At 31.6% G+C, this 16944-nt stretch overlaps 2 protein-coding genes across 8 annotated transcripts in view; one reads left to right on the top strand and one right to left on the bottom strand.

The window, feature by feature from the left end:
* The first annotated feature begins 1953 nt into the window (after positions 1–1953).
* Positions 1954–6677, top strand: LOC120082114. Of its 3 annotated transcripts, XM_039037346.1 has the most exons (8): positions 1954–2114; positions 2232–2534; positions 3510–3644; positions 4363–4419; positions 4968–5048; positions 5170–5253; positions 5497–5631; positions 6440–6677. In XM_039037346.1, exons 2-8 carry the CDS (start codon positions 2235–2237, stop codon positions 6503–6505), a joined length of 858 nt encoding a protein of 285 aa, XP_038893274.1. In that variant the 5' UTR covers positions 1954–2114; positions 2232–2234; the 3' UTR covers positions 6506–6677. The 3 variants fall into 3 exon arrangements, with proteins under 3 accessions (XP_038893274.1, XP_038893275.1, XP_038893276.1); XM_039037347.1 differs by lacking the exon at positions 4968–5048 and having other exon boundaries at positions 1955–2114; XM_039037348.1 differs by lacking the exons at positions 4968–5048; positions 5170–5253 and having other exon boundaries at positions 1955–2114.
* A 4225-nt stretch (positions 6678–10902) lies between these two features.
* The window catches only part of LOC120081212 (DNA repair protein XRCC2 homolog), a 37823-nt gene continuing 31781 nt past the window's right edge, over positions 10903–16944 (bottom strand). For 4 of the 5 annotated variants that reach the window (XM_039035914.1, XM_039035912.1, XM_039035915.1 and 1 more), the window contains 4 exons: positions 13814–13904; positions 12015–12051; positions 11821–11921; positions 10903–11247 (listed from right to left, as the gene is read on the bottom strand). In XM_039035914.1, the coding sequence (XP_038891842.1) occupies positions 11224–11247; positions 11821–11921; positions 12015–12051; positions 13814–13904 (253 nt within the window). In that variant the 3' untranslated portion in view covers positions 10903–11223. Of the gene's footprint in view, positions 11248–11820; positions 11922–12014; positions 12052–13813; positions 13905–14059; positions 14178–16944 lie in introns of those variants that run through there. The other variant, XR_005482725.1, reaches the window with a different exon arrangement.

Below are 16944 nucleotides of genomic sequence, written 5' to 3' on the forward strand. Positions count from 1 at the left end.
ATCAAGTTCACTCCAATATGAGGTGTATGAATCTAAACACCGCATTTTTCTAAACGTATATATTTGCACCGTCCATTACATTCATTTTAGATAAATAGTCGTGTGAGACTCATAGCTTTATCAATTAAATCTAAAATTTTATAAATGTATCACTTTAGAATCTCAATTAAAAAAAAAATCAATATTAGTTATCCATTTTATTAATCTAATATTTGAATAAATGAACATGTGGCGGATCTAGAAATGCATGCTAGGGGTGCACAGTTTCATATATGATTAAAAGTTTAGAGCATGTAATTTTAAATTTGCCTATATATAGGTTCTTTAACTTTAAAATGTGTATAATAAATTCCTAGTTTTTTTATTATGTATTTTATAAATTTTCATGGTCAAGTTTATAAACAATAGTTCTCTTTTATATATATATAGACATGCACACATATATGTTAAACTTTGGACATGTTCAAATATATATATACACACATATACACACATATATGTGTGTATATATATATATTTGAACATGTCAAAAGTTTATTATAAAATTTAATTTCGTGTTTAATAGGTTTTATTGTAAATTTTTTTTGAGAAAAAAAAGTTCGATGGAGTATCTATTATTTGCTATATTGAAAATTTAAGGCTGGATTAGATACAAAATTAAAATTTTTGTCCAATAAAATAAATCATTTTTAAAATTTCAAATATTTTCGAAACCTATTGGATACAAAATTGTAAGCTCATCAATATGTTAGACATTTGTGACTTATTAGACATAAAATTAAAATTTATATATTTATTTTGCCCAATTTTAAAAATTTGAGACTAAACTTGTAATTTAATATTTGATATACATCTAAATTACATTGATGTAATGTAACATCTATACTCAGTAATATTATTTAAAAAGATTAAAAATTAAATAGTATATAGAAACATTTGCATGAAAGAAATGCTTTTAAGTTGCAAATTGAAGAAAAATATATTGAATAATGTAAAAAGAGGTTGCAAATTGAAAAAAAAAAAATTATAGTACAACAATTGTGGGGTGGGGGAATGAGCCTCCGACCTAGAGGTTGGAGCGCATGTCAATACCACTAAGTTAAAAATTGAGCATTGTAATAATATATAATAAAACTAAATGACAAGAATTCTAAGGGGGAAAAAGAGAACACTTACGTTGCGCAACGTTGAATCCAAAGAATAAGAAAAAAACAAAAAACAAAAAACCTTACGTTAACTCTGAACTAGGGGGGAACAACTCCTTTATCCATGCCCAACAACCACATGCCCCCTGGTCCCACACGATCCGCTCCTAAACACGGCTATAAAAGTTGAATACATGGACGATTTTTAGATATAATCTCCACAAATGGTTTGTTATGGGTGATTTTGGATGAAATAGTATAACAACACCAAGGAAAAATATAAACGAAGTCAAGAAGGCAGTAAGATTCAAACTAAAAATAGCAACTTAGAACCATAATGAGTCTAGAAAAGGAGGATTGGCTTGGGCCTCAACCCAGGCCATGGTTAAGATCGAGTTTAATAAAATAACTAATACGACATTGCACATGCTCTAGACCATGAGATCATTTTAGATCGAAAATATGGCTAAGAGAAAGTGCTCGACCTCGATAGACTCTACTAACATATCAAATCGAGTATGTCCCTTGGACACCTACCTCAATCTTGTGAACTAAAAGATAACCTCCTCATTGGTGTACGAATCTTACAACCTTATCATGTCACATGAAGCTCGTGTGCATTCTTTTCTCTTCAAATTTTAACAAAAATATGACATAAATTGATTTACTTGTAACAATTGAACGAAGTCTACTATTACAAAATTTCAGAATTTTTAAATTGATATAATTATTTAGTATTTAAATGGATACCACCCATTTTGGTAAAAATTGATTTTTTTAAAGAACAAAAGAAAAAGGAAGAAAAAAAGAAAAGAAAAGAAGTCGTGTGGGTCTACAATTGCAAAGCAAACAAGTGGTTGAAATTAATCTCAAAATGAAACCAAAAAACCAATTTGAAACCACATCTTTTCTCAAATTCTTGATTCTCCGCTCCCGATTCCATTCTCGATCCTCCGATTATCCTCGAAGGTAACGTTTATCTACAATTTCTCCATCGAAATCAACATCGAGTTTTTAGTTCCCTTCTTTCCAATTTCAGTTGCCCTTACTGGTACAATCGATGGAACCGATTGATTGTTTTTGCAGATTATGACGAGTGTAACGTTCGGCCACCAGAGTAATTGGTCGCCGGGGATTGGAATTCAAGAGCATCTAGGCAGAACAAAGATTTCTAGGGTTTCGTATTCATATTCGGAGTATTGTTGTCCATTTCTTCCTTCCAGAGATGCAACAATCACTCACCATGGGAATCATGTTGCTTACTGTCGCCGGCAAAGTGGACGGCATGTAAGACCTGTTCTTGCCGGTTCCGTCGACGGTGCCATGGATCCAGATGAGTCCGATCGCGGGATTAACGACAATGAGTCTCCCAAACCCGAAAATGGAGGGGTTAGTACTCTACTGCTTTCACTTGACATATTTTCTATTGGTTTCAACTCTAAAACATCCCACAAATATAGGTGTTTAAACAACGAGGTTCAAATCTTCATTGCCAATTCCAATTTACGTTGAATTAAAAGAAAAAATTCCCAATTATACACTTTTCGATTTGCTGACCTGAATCTGATTGTGTTTAAGTATATATTCTCGATTTAAAGTATGAAGTTCAAATCTCGACTTCTTTGTTAACTAAAAAGGAATAGGCCTCGAGATTTTGATTCTAAATTTTAATAAATAAGTGCCCTTTGATTTCTGAGTTTGGCGAATATGCAATTTCTAGAGGTTTCTAACTTCATGCTTAGCACAACCGTATTTTATAACCATTTGTAGGGACGGATCTTTAATCATAAAGGCATCCGCCTCTCCCAAACAAATCAACCGCATTTTATAACCATTTGTGGGAACGGGTCTTTAATCACCATGAAGGGTCATTTGTAAAATTTAAAAAAAAAAAAAAAAAAAAAAAAAAAAAAACTACAATTTATAGCCATGGTCCACAATCCAAACAGTGCAAATTTTAAAATAGCTTTAGTGTATTCAGATTTTGAATGTGAAGTTATTACATACACAAATATATTAAAACAGATAAAACATTAAAAAAAATATTGTATTTCAGATTATAAACTCAATTATTTTTTTGGTTAAATTAAAATATATATTATAGTAAAAAATAATAATTCTACAACGATTTTTATATAAACCAAATTTATAAATTAAATAATAATAATTGATATTCAACTTATTATTTAGTGGGTAATTATAATTAGTTCGAAGGTTTATAAATATATTATCATATATATTCTAAACAATTGTTTCAATTGAAATTTAATTTATGAATTTATTGTCAAACACATAAAAATATGAAACACAGCTCATTTAATAAAAAATTTATTAAGTTCATTGTTTTTAAATTTCTATTTTCAGATGAACTTTGAAATGCTTAGAGAGAACTTGGAGAGATCGGTTGGGACAGATGATTCCAGATTTAGTGGGATTGACCTGGCTACTCTTATCCGAAACAAGTATGGCAAGTCTTATGATGTTCAACTAATAAAGAAGGTATTCAACTTTTATTTCTAAACTTTGATTCCTTAAATTAAATTACAAGTGTAGTCTTTTATGTTTGTGTTAAATAAGTCTCTGAATTCAAAAAAAAATGTGTAACAAGTCTTGATCATTGAACTTTAAAAGTTTCTCACAAGTTCATTGATTGACCTTAAACTTTTAATTTTGTCATATTTCCAGGACCTGGTTACTAAGTTGTTCGGTTAATGTGTTATTAAGAAAGAATTAATTTTATGTCTAATAATAGATTCAATAATGTAAAAAAATGAGTATGTTAGATATATGTTAGACTAAATTGAAAGTGCAAATATCTATATGAAAATTTTAAAGTTCGAGAACTTATAAAATACAAAATTGAAATTTCAAAAATCGAGATAGCGTTTAAAGCTTAGAGACTTGGCTAATAGACAATCATGAAAGTTTGTAGATTAAACTTGTAATTTAAGTTTTGACCTTATCATTATTACCTGAAAAAAAAAAACTTGATTCAATTTTGAACTTCTTTTCCACCTTTTTTCCCCTGAACTATTAAAAATTAAGGGATGCTATGTTGTACATATTAGACATTTGTTGTGCATTATCATCAAAATTCAAGAAGCTAAAACTATTTTCTCAGTTTGTCTAGTTTCTGGGTATGTCATATAATCAGTGTGGTCTGTTCCTAATTTAAACTAAATTATGGATTTCTCATCTTGTTTCTGTGATAATTCAGGAGTTCATGGGACGGAATCTTCTTGCTTTAAATGTCATGTGGAAATACAGAGAGCAGGTATGCAAGGCCCACTCTACTTTTTCACCAAAATCTTTAATCAACCGTGATCCTTTTCAAAATTAGGAGAACCTGTTTATGAATTATAACATCTGAGAGGCTGATGAAAGATTAAAAAATGGCATTTTTCTAATAACCTGACAATTGAACCACTCTGAAGAATAAAGAAATCAGACTGGCAAATCTTTAGTACTACGGAAATATCATACTCTTACACAATAGTTTTCTTTATAAATATCCTTTTAGTGTTGGTGTCTCCCACATCATTTTTAAAAGGATGTGACGTGGTTGGCAATTCATGGAAGGGGGGTAGTATGCTCTCATAGTACCCGAAAATTTTCCTGAATTTGGCCTATCTACCTGAAGTTCCTTTAGATAATTTTAGCAAATCAGAATTTTGGGAGAAAAGGGAAGGGATTTTAATATTACTAGCTGCTATACAAAATTAAAAGGGAGGTGCTCCAAGAACTAAAAACCAAGCAGAAGCTCTAGTAAAATCACTAAAAGTTAAGGATGTGTGAATTAATGATTGAGATAATGAAACCTAGGGGTGTCAGTGGTTCGGTTCCGGTTTTCAAAAGCAAAATCCTATGTTCCCTGGATTCGAACTTGCTACCTCGTGTATCAAGGTGCGCTTACTTATCAATTTGACCAAACAATCTTTTGAAGTTATATTATATATATTTTATCGGTTGGTTCGGTTTTCAATTGGTTTTTCTGCCTAGCCGGAAACTAACTGATAACTTTCAGTTTTTATATTTTCAACCTGAAGCCATGACCGGCTTCAACTCGAACCAACAAGCAGTTTCGGTCAGTTCAAGCAGTTTTTTTCAGGTTCTTAGTTTTTCCTTGCACCTCTATTGAAACCAAACATGAATTGCAAGTAAATAATCTACAGAATAGAAGGGAGAGGCTATTTTTCAAAAACAATTATAAATCAAATATTTTTCTATGTATGTGTATATTTCTTTATCCTTCCTGCTCAATATATTTTGAATGTGCATGAAGGCAAATGAGCACTTCACAGAGAGATTATTTCCACATTTAAATCTTGTTGGATATTTGTCAATTTCGTAGAAATCATTTCCATTGTCCGAGGAAGAGTATCTATTGCGGCTTGATGGTGTGGCTAATACATTAAAATGCTGGGGAGCCGTTGCTCACATTCGAAACAGCTTAGACAAAACTAAAGACCGGCCTCGGATAGGAAAGGTAAGATTACTGGGAACTAGGCTCTTTTTTGTGTATGTCTTCCATTTTTAAGCATTCTCCACTAGAATTATGAACAAAGGCTGAAGAGCGAGGACAGGGTTGAAGGGGAAAACTTTTGGCAAAAATGGGCACTAGAGTCTAGAACAGCCTTAGTTCATTATAAACCTGATTATCAACTAATCTATGCATATCTTTTTAGACATGAAACGCTTCATTGAATGAAAGAAAAAAGGAGAAACCCCAAAGCACTTAATAGGTAAGAGATTTTCAATTGAAAACTAAGTAAGAAAGTAGTGAGTAAAAGGGTGTTAGTTTTGCACCAATTAGTACAAAGCTGTAGAAAGGACCAAATCCAAGAATCTATGAAAAAGATGGGGAAAAAAAAAAGTCTCTAAAAAGACAACTATTGTGCTCTCCCTATAAAGTCTGAAAGAACACTCGCAAAATTGCCAACCGTCTTCTTAGTACCATAAAAAGAGATGCAGGGATTTCAAAATGCTATTAGAATATGCCAGCGACGGACTAAAAGCTTCCAAAATAATATGTCAAAAACAAGAAGCAAAAGACCAACAGAAAAACAACTCATCTAAGTATAGTTCTGTGGATAAAATAGCTATTATTATTCAAAAGGTTGATCAAATAGTAGCATTGAGCAAAGCCAAAACTTAGCAACTTGATGATCTTTAGCAATGACGAATTCACTTGTCTTGAAGAACCTATGACCTTGAGATTGAATACCCTTGTTAGTTGTGTTAGATTTGTATTTTCTTATGGGATATTATCATTGGTTTCTATTGAAACTTTGCAGGCAGTCAGTATTTTTATCGACATGGACGAGTCTGGTGGTCGTGCCAATGAGTGGATATACAAGTAGATTACTTATACAAACAAAATTCAAATGTCAAATGTATATTTCTTATATATTTTTTTTGTATAGGTAAAAATCCAATAAAAATACACGTTTTATTTATTTAGATAACTCTAGTTCCAACTGGATGATAACGGTGGTTTTGCATAAAGATGTGACAATGATGGTGGTTTTTCGATCGCTTGAGTTCAAGACATTTTCTTTTTAGTTGATAGGAAAGAAAAAGACAACAAGGTCGAGTAGAGAAATCTCTCCAACACCCAAGAAAACTACTTAACAATGGGAATTGAGGGAGCTTTGACGTGCAAAGTTGAGCTAAGTCAATAATTATTGACTAGGAAATTAAATTATTTAAAGAGTTAAATTGTATGTGTTTAAGGTGTAGAATTGAGTTGCATTGGTAACTATTGTCTTTATTCGGGATGTTGAGTTTAATTGGGTTGAGTCAGAAAGTCTTTGCTTAGGATACAGAATTAAGTTGGTATCTGGTGCAGTTTTTTAAATGAAATTAATTTTTTTTTTTTTTGTTAGTGTTGATTTTAATTCCAACTATACATAAATTTTTTTTACTTTTTAAAAAAAAAAAAAAAAAAAAAAATCAATTGTTTTCCATTCTTAAAACATAACAAATTCTCTACAAAGTATTCATATACTAAACACAAAATTTTGAATTCAATTTTTTAACACTCAATTATATAACATATTTTTTCTTCATTAAAACCTAAAAATTTTGATAAAAAAAATCTTATAGATCTAACATATTCTCGAAACCCAAAAATTCAATGAAAAGACCGGTAGACCTACTGTCAAGAAATCAAAATCCAAAACTCTATTAAAAAAAACTCTACATATCCAAAATCGTGGGCAAATACGAACATGCAAGGAACAATAAAATATGGTATGGGGAGAAGATATATCCAAAACTCATAATAGAAACTCTCAAAAAATGTAGATCTAAACAAAAAACAAAAGAGGAAGAAGAAAATAGTTGAATCTATAACAAATAACCACACAAGTAGTAGATCTTAGAGAAAAAAAACCATGAAAACAACTCTACAAAAATATATAAAGAAGAACAAAAGTGATTTAATAAGAAAAGGCTCATAATCAAGCGAGAAGAGAAAATATGAGAAAAGGAAATAGAGGAAATAAAGAGCACGAACCAGATGGAGAAATGTGAAAAGAGGTGAGTAAAAAAGAGAAACCGACATAGGAGAGTAATGAGGAAGTTGAGAAGAGAGTTAGAGAAAACACATCAATTTAAGAGGTATTGAAGGGAAGTAAAATGGTGAGTTTAATAACCTACCATTTTTGTTTTATCAGTGGGCCAACACAGGGTGGACTTTTTTTTGCCCACCCAACTCAACTCTCCCAAAATTATCAAACACCACCTTAGAATGTCTTGAAGTGAAATGGAGAAGCTTATATAAAGAGGGTTAACAACATAAATAGCCTTCTTTTTAGACCCATAACATTGAAGTTACGATTTTATCGAAAAATTGTCAGAAAAATACTATCAAAATTTTACTTTTCAAAACTGACCCGCAGTGCGTGATAAGAATGTTAACCAATATCACGTATTAAATTATTGTAGAAAAATCAATAATTTTTTGTTCAAATACTAAGTGAATCGACATTTTTATTATTTCGTAAAAAATCAAAATGTTAAAAAGATATCATTACTAAACTTATTTAAAAAGATTTATTAATTAAGTAATTTTTATAAATTACTCAATTTTTATATCCACCAATATCCACTAAAATCTAGAATAGAGAAACTTTTTCATTTGAAAATGGTAATCAAAACAATGTTCGAGTACATGCATATTAGCGGTTAAGAGATCGGGTTCAAACCCTCCACTCTCTATTTACCAAAAAAGGAGTAAAATAGTGTCGACAACAATTGGCAACATGCAAAAACCAATTACTACTCGTTCGGTCTAGCAATTCGTTGATTGGTCTTAAACCAAGCTGAGTCGTGTGCTGGAAATGGACTTGTGATTAAATTGGAAATAACGCTAATGATGCACGATAAAAACAGAGAGTTGAGTTGAGTTGGTAATTATTATCTAGAGAGTTATATTGATTGTGTTTGGTATGCAAAGTTAAGTTGGTAATTATTGTCTGTGTTTTTCTCGTGTTTGTTCCTTTGTTTTATGGTTTCACAATTCTTTTCTATTCTCAAAACATAACAAATTCTCTACAAAGTATTCATGTACTGAACACAAATTTTGAATTTAATTTTTTAAACACTCAAATATAAGTGATTATTCTATTAAAAAACTCAACCTAATCATTAATTACCATAAAAATTAAAAAGAACTTAAACGATTAGTGTCATCAAATGAAACTATTGACATTGTTTTAGATAGAAAAGATGACACTTAATGTTAATCTTAAAAAAACCAGAATCTTATAATTTAAATCATAAAACCAACTACTAGATAGTCTTTTTTGACCATTTTGTAGAATATGGATTTACCTTTTTTCTAAAACCAGTGAAATGATTTTAGAAATATTGATGTCTATTTTTTCTACTATTATGTTGCATCAGTGTACAAACTATCTTTTTAAAAAAAAAACAAAAAACAAACAAACTTGAGCCATAATTTTAAATCACTATTTCATTAGAATTATAGAATATTTGAAAACATCAAGGGATAGGTTATTTAAAATATATCGTCGAACTTTTGTTTAGTGAAATAACAATAGGACGTCGTATGTAATATTTTTTAGATATAAGAAAAAAATGAAAAAGAAGAAGAATAATTAGATCTAAAAGAACAATCATAGAAAGAAAATAAAAAAAGAGGAGTTGAGATAGAAAGAAAAATAAAACTCATTCGAGCCAGAAAAAGAAAGAATAGAGAAAATGAGAAAGACGAACTAGACAGCAAAAGAAGAGAGAAGATGAGAGAAGATGAGAGAAGGGGAGTAAATGTGAAGAGAGCATGAGAGAGAGAGAAACGATAAAGTAATTGAGGGAGTTAGAAGAGTAATGAAAACGCGAGGGAAAATAGGTGAGAGTGAGAGTGATAAAATGGTAGATAATTAAACCCACCGTTTTATTTTATCAGTGCTCATTGAAGTTGGGCACACGAAGGTGGTAGGTAGAGTATGTCGTTAAAGTTGCTTGTGCGAAGGTAGTCGTTGGAGTTAGTTGCTAAAGTTGTCGTCGGAGGTGGTTGGTGAAGCCCGAAGTTCTTCGTCAAAGTTGGTCGTGCGAATGTGGAAGTCAGAATTTTTTTTTTACCAAGGTGATTGTTGGATTGGTTGTTGGAGTATTGTCGGAGGTGGTTTCTGGAGCTTGGAGTCTGTTGTCAGAGTTAACCGAAGGTGATCATCAAAGTATGTCACCAAAGTGTGGTAGCGGTAATCGTCAACGAAGACCAATAGGTGGAACCATTAAAAACATTGGAGGGAGAGAGAATTGGGAAGAGTTGGCACCAACATTTAAAGTTGGTTGTCAAACATTGAGTTGGTAAAAAATACCAACTCAACCCAACTCTCCTTGGTTATCAAACACCCCTAAGTGAAATTGAAAAAAATCTTATCCATTTTTTGCATTTGGCAAAATAGATTTAAATTAAACTTGTTAAATCATTTTTAAGAACATGTTAATTCCACGTTGGCTTTAAAAGCAATATTCTTATAGCTTTTAGATTCTCCTAAAATCAGGTAGAATATTTAATTAATATTTAGTTTTCAATTTTATACTTTAAAAAGAAGATTTATTTTATATATTTATCTATTTCTCATCCAATCAAATCTATTTTCTTTCTATCTCAACTCCTCTTTTTTTAAGAACATGCACCATTTTTTAAGAAAAGTAATATTCTTTTTTTTAATAAAGTTATTTTCCTTAATATTTAAAAATTAATCTATAGTAAACAAATTGTATCATACTAAACAATTATTTTAAATTTTAAATTATAAAAAAGAAAAAAAAAGTTGATTAGAAGTTTATTTTAGTTATTATATCTAAAATAAGATGTTTTTGTATTTATTTACCAAATACTCTACTCTACTTTTTTAGATTTAAGCTGAAATTTATCAAACACCATTTTTTACTTCTTTTCACAGATGATTTTTCTAAAAGTACACCTGCCCACAATTATTTTAAAAACTACAAAAATCTCAAACGGAGCTTTAAACTGCCAAACTTATTTGGTACTTTACTGCCATTTATAATATAATTATTATCGGTTGGTTTTGGCTATTTTCAGTCTAACCTAAAAAAGCATGAAAAGCGACCAAAAATATTTCGTTTCCTTTATTTAAAAACCGAACCATTTTCAACCTGAACCGCCAAATGTTTCAGTCGATTTGAGCGATTTATTTCATTTTCCGATTTTCACATGCATCTCTAACGTCAATATTAATCTTTGTTGACAAGTATGGAATGTCAATAAAAGAATAAACGTTGACAATATTCAAATAAAATTAACAGTGAAAACATTAACTTGAGACATCAACGATAACAATAAAGTTGATGCTTTTAGATAGTTGACACCATCATAGTTGATAGCCAACCAAAAAAAAACCGTCAACTAGAATGATGGCTCTTTTTAGCCGTCAATGGAGACCAAAATTATATAAATAAACAATAATACAAAACTTACACATTCAACATCCTTCAACTAAAGAAACGAAAAAACTGACCTGGAATAATGAGAGCACCCAACACCCATGAAATGGCCAGCAGCATATGAAACAAATGCAGTTCATGGTACTAAAAAGATGCCAGCCTGCAGGTATATATGTAAAAATCCAAAATCCCTTCAAGTTAGTTTTATTTACGGTTACAAATACATACATACGTGATTAAAATCTGTAATCTATCCATTTAAAGTTTTAAATTAAACAATAGTTTTTTCTTTTCTCTATAGAGATTTGAACCTATAACTTTAAGAAAAAGAGTACATGCTAACTACTACTGAGCTATACTCACTTTATCAAAGTTTATTAGAATATACATTTTTAAAATTATAGATCATCTTTATACTAGAAGAGAATTTAAAGTAAATGGACTGATTCATTTATATGCTTAAAAAATTAGTTTGATGTATTTTACAATCAAATTTATTGTTATTATCATATATGTATGAACCAGTGTTTATGCATGTCTAACATATTTGTTGCACTAACAAGTGTCATATATGTTCAACAAATGTCGAAGTGTCCAAGTGTCCAACACACGTTGAACACTCACACGCTAACGATACTTTACACGCTAACCAAACTAAAGTATCGTGATTCTAAGGATTTCATATTACTTTATTGTTTACAAGTAATTGGAGTAAAATGGCTTGGTTTCTCACATTTTTCACAATAAATTTATCGAGGAAGCCTAGGGACGGTAGCAGCCATTCTGAAAAATATGTTGGTTGACGATCACAACTGCTCCCTGTAGGATGTTCGTCTGCAAGGCAACAAAAAATATCAAATTAATGACTGATTATACAGAAAATGGGCCGAATCATATTCCACTTTTGAGCATAATATGTAATCAGACCTGAGTCTCGAACAAAAACTCTGTGCGTGACAAAAGACTGCAAAAACCCAGACAAAGATGGAATAAGACTTGTATACATAACGGGATTTTAACTGAAATTTCATTAATTTTCCATTATTTGTACATAATTTAAGAAACATTCTAATTGATAGTGCTTGAAAATGAAAATACATTTACTGTTGTAATTTAAGAAGTACGAACACGGACAGGACACAACGACACGTCAATTTTATCACAGACGGGACTCAGCGACACGTCTATTTCTATAAATGTAAGACACGGGCACGTTGTGGCACTTTTATATGTCTAAAAAAATTATTATGATTGTTGACTATCTGATATGGTGGCCAAAAGAAAATATTTCAAAAAATAATAAACATATAGAAGTTACACTCCCTGAGTTCGTTCAATCTTTTCATTTTTCATTGATTTAAATAATAGTTAAATTATTTTAATTTATTAACTTCACATATTTCAAGGATTTTCAGTTTTCATGGATTTAAATATTATCTTTATTTATTAACTTGCCAGAATTCTAGTGTTCATGAATTTAAATATTATCTTTTCATTTTCCTCCATACTATCTTTCCCATTTGTGTTCCTTTCTTCTTCCTCATTTCACCCTTTTCATTTTTCATCTTCCACAGTTCACAACTGTGATTGACGGTCTATCCAAGCGTTAGGCAATGGAAAATCAAGGTTGTTGGTACCGGATTATCCACCATCTTTGTTGTCCTCGCAATGAGCCACAGTATTTTTTTCATTATTTTAATTTTTCTGTTTTTGTTTTCTTACTGTTTGATCGGCCATCTCCGACGATTCCAGGCCTTGTCCCACCGAGTCCAACTGTGTCCGAAATTAGAAAATAATAAATGTTCAATTCAGACGTGTTTTTGACGTGTCGGAAACATGTCTGACACAGATGCCCCGCCTAAATCAGAGTAGTGGTGCTTCCTAGGTTGTAATTCTACATGAGGCATTCCGCAAATGTTAGAATGGAGTACTCAATTTTTCAAATAGATTCTAGTTATGATGCTTTAGATAATTTTCTACTCCAAATAAATAGTTGCAGCCCCGCTTAACCATTTGATTTTGGTTTTTACTAACATCTTTCCTAACTAAAGATTAAAATTCTTAAACAAATTTTAAAAAATAAACAAATATAAGTTTTCAAAGACCACATTTTTTTAGGTTCGCAATTTGGTTTGAATTTTGAAAACATTGTTAAAAAGTACATAACAAAATTAGAAAACCAATTGATAGAGTATTTATAAGTTTAATTTTTTAAAAATGAAAATAGAAAAAAAAAATTAAATAGTTATCATACAGAACTTATAAAGTTCCATCCCAAAATATTGTAGTAATGATGAGGATAGTGGAGAAAAATTGGGCTTTGGGTCATTGGGTGTGGTGAGGACAATGTATCCAAAACATCACTAAATGACCGCATCGAATTAAGAGGAGAGTGATAATAACAAAAATAGATTCTTTTAGTTTCCAAAATTTGACTTGGATTTTTAAAACATTTCATAGAGTGGATAACAAAAACAAAATATTCATAGGTGGGAGAACTGGTTATAAAATTCTAAAAAGTCAAAAACCAAAAATCAAATGGTTATATCGGCACCTAAATGTTTTCAAAGAACTGAAGGTCTAATCACAGAAGCAATTTTCTATTACCAATTTTCTATTACCAGGTAATTTGATAGCTCTGCTACCTCTCCAAAATACTTCTAAATACATAAGTTATGGCTTTTTTCACAAAAGAAAATACAGATAGGGTCAATTACATAGATTACCTGCCATGCAGAAGGCATATACTCTCGGTACAAAACTTGTCCACCATCGGTTTTCCCATGTCTTGATTCTGACTCTGATAAGGATTGTTCACTGGCAAATCTATATGGGTTAGTGTATGCCATATCATCTAAAGAAGCATAGAAACATAAATATCGAAACAACAATGCCCATAGTTTTATTATTTATCACTGAATCCAAGTTTGAAGGGTTGATGGTATAAAAAGTAAGGCTAATGTCGGACCAACCAGTTGCAAATTCTCCCGGAAGTAGAAGATCATTTGAGATCTACACCCATATTTGAAGGTTCACTATGACGACACCCTAGGCCCGGGGTAGAGATAACCCCGCCCAACGCAAGCAAGGCTGAAGGGATATTACAAAAGAGGATGAGGAGCCTTTCAATAGTTAATAATTATTAGAACACGATAGTTACAAAAGAATTTATAGTGATTTAAGCACCACCCAAGGCTTGTATTGATCTTGTAATACTCTTGTATTTTCGATTGTTTGTTACGTTTCTTTTTCCTTCCTTTCTTGTATTTTAAGTATTAGACTCATTTCATTGATTCAATGAAAAAGTCTTGTTTCCTATTTTTTTTTTTTTTTTTTAAAAATGGTCTGATTTCCTTTTCCCAAAAAAAAAAATCACCACCAAGACTGATTAAAGCCCACTCGAAAAGAACCAACGGAAGAAGCTGTATCTTTGAATATCCTCCTTTTTTTTTTTTTTTCTGAGACAAACAGCCCCGCATTCTTCTCCAACCATAAATGAAATAGACGACTTTGATAAGGTTAACTAGACCTATTGTCGAGTCTCCTTTACCTAGACCTTTCAGTCTCCATTACCCGTTCATAAATATATGCTAGGATTAAATTTTTTATTATTTCCTTTTGTGTCAAATATATTCTTCAATATTACATTTACTCATTTTGTATTTTCCTTATTTGTAATAGAAGTTTCTTTTATTTAAGAAATTTTTTCCTTCTCATAGAAAATAAGACAAAAATTATTACTTTCATCATGGTATCAGAGTTGAAAGTCCTAATTTTATAAGAAACCCTAAAAATTAACCCTAAACCTAAACATAACAATCGTAGCCACCTCGCTCATCACCATCAGTCGATCGTGTCTCCAACATTCATGTATGTACTTCGTGTGCCTCGGTTCATGTTTGGCTCCTTGGGTTTTAATCGTGTATGTTATTGTCTAGTTATCTTCACTTACAATCCTTGGTCAGTTGACCATTTTCATTCACTTTACCGTTGCTGTCAGCCAACCACCTTTGCAAGATCTTGTAGTCGAAGGCGGCCAGATTTTTGCCTTTTTTTCTTACATTTCTGTCAGAACATAGTTGACCTTGAAGGAGGGCTTTCGTTTCTTGTGTTATCTTTTCTTGGCTGCAACTATCTGTTTTCAATCCATTGTTTATTGTTTTTGGATCTGATTCTATGTATCTTCAACAATAATTTTAAAATAAGTTATCTATTGTTAAAGTCTTAGACAATCGAATCCAATCCAACAGTCCTACTTGTTCTCAATACTTTTGGGGAGAATAATAATCTTATTATGTAATCAAGCTGAAGATACATGATTATAGGCAACAAAGAAACCCTAATCTAGGAGATATAAAATTACAATAAAGGACAACTAATCATAATTATAATATTAATACATATTATAACACTCCCCCTCAAGCTGGAACAAATATGTCAATCATGTCCAGCTTGTTGCACAGATAGCTTATTCTTGCTTCATTTACTACTTTAGTAAGGATATCTACCAATTGTTCTCCAGTTTTCACATATCCTATAGATATCAACCCTCCTTGTATTTTCTCGCGAATAAAATGACAATTCACTTCAATATGTTTAGTTCGTTCATGAAATAATGGGTTGGATGCAATATGGAGAGCAGTTTGATTATCACATCATAGTTTAGCTAGCACAGTAACACTGAAGCCCATCTCAGATAAAAGTTGATGTATCCACACTATTTCACACACAGATTGTGCCATAGGTCTATTTTTTACTCAGTACTCGAACGTGAAACTACATTTTGTTTCTTACTTTTTCACGACACCAAGTTTCCTCCTACAAAAATAATATCCAGAGGTCGGTCTCCTATCTTCTCGAGATCCAGCCCAATCAGAATCTGAAAAACATTCAACCCTTGTATGACTGATCTTTATATAAGATCCCACATCCAGGTGCAGCTTTTCAATAACATAGGATTTGTTCAGCTGCAGCCCAATGATCCACAGTCGGGAAGACATAAACCGACTCACAATGCTCACAGAATAAGCAATGTCAGGTCGTGTTAAATAGTTCAACTTTCCAACTAATCTTCTATATCTCTCAGGATCTTTAAACAACTCTCCTTCTTTAGCAAGTTGCAAATTTGGTATCATCGGAGTACTACATGGTTTGACTCCTTGTTTACCTGTCTCAGACAACAAATCAAGTACATATTTTCGTTAGGATAGATAAATACCTTTCTTGCTTCTCATTACTTCAAAACCCAAGAAATACTTCAATTGCCCTAAATCTTTGGTATGAAATTGACCCTAGAGAAAAGTCTTGAGAGAAGATATACCTGAGACATCATTTCTAGTGATAACGATATCATCAACATATACAACAAACAAAGTAATACCATTGTCAGATCGGCGATAGAATACAGAATGATCGGACGTACTTTTCTTCATACCAAAATATTCGAGTACTTGACTAAATTTACTAAACCATGCATGAGGACTTTGTTTCAGTACATACAAAGATTTTTTAAGGTGACACACATTATCATTTTCCCCCTAAGCAACAAACCTAGGTGGTTGCTCCATATAGACTTCTCCTTTTGAAAATCACCATGAAGAAAAGCATTCTTAATGTCAAGTTGATGCAAAAGCCAATTGTGAGTAGCAGCCATGGATATAAATAGTCGAATGGAAGTCAATTTGGCAACAGGAGAATGTATCAGAATAATCAGTCTCATAGATTTAGGCATAACCTTTGGCAACAAGACGGAGCTTTCAATCGAGCCACTGTTCCATCAGGATTGACCTTTATAGCAAACACCATTTACACCCAATAGCCTTCTTTCCAACTGGACGCAAAACCAGATCCCAAGTAT

The sequence above is a fragment of the Benincasa hispida genome, chromosome 7 (genome assembly GCF_009727055.1).
Source record: "Benincasa hispida cultivar B227 chromosome 7, ASM972705v1, whole genome shotgun sequence".
Lineage (NCBI taxonomy): Eukaryota > Viridiplantae > Streptophyta > Magnoliopsida > Cucurbitales > Cucurbitaceae > Benincasa > Benincasa hispida.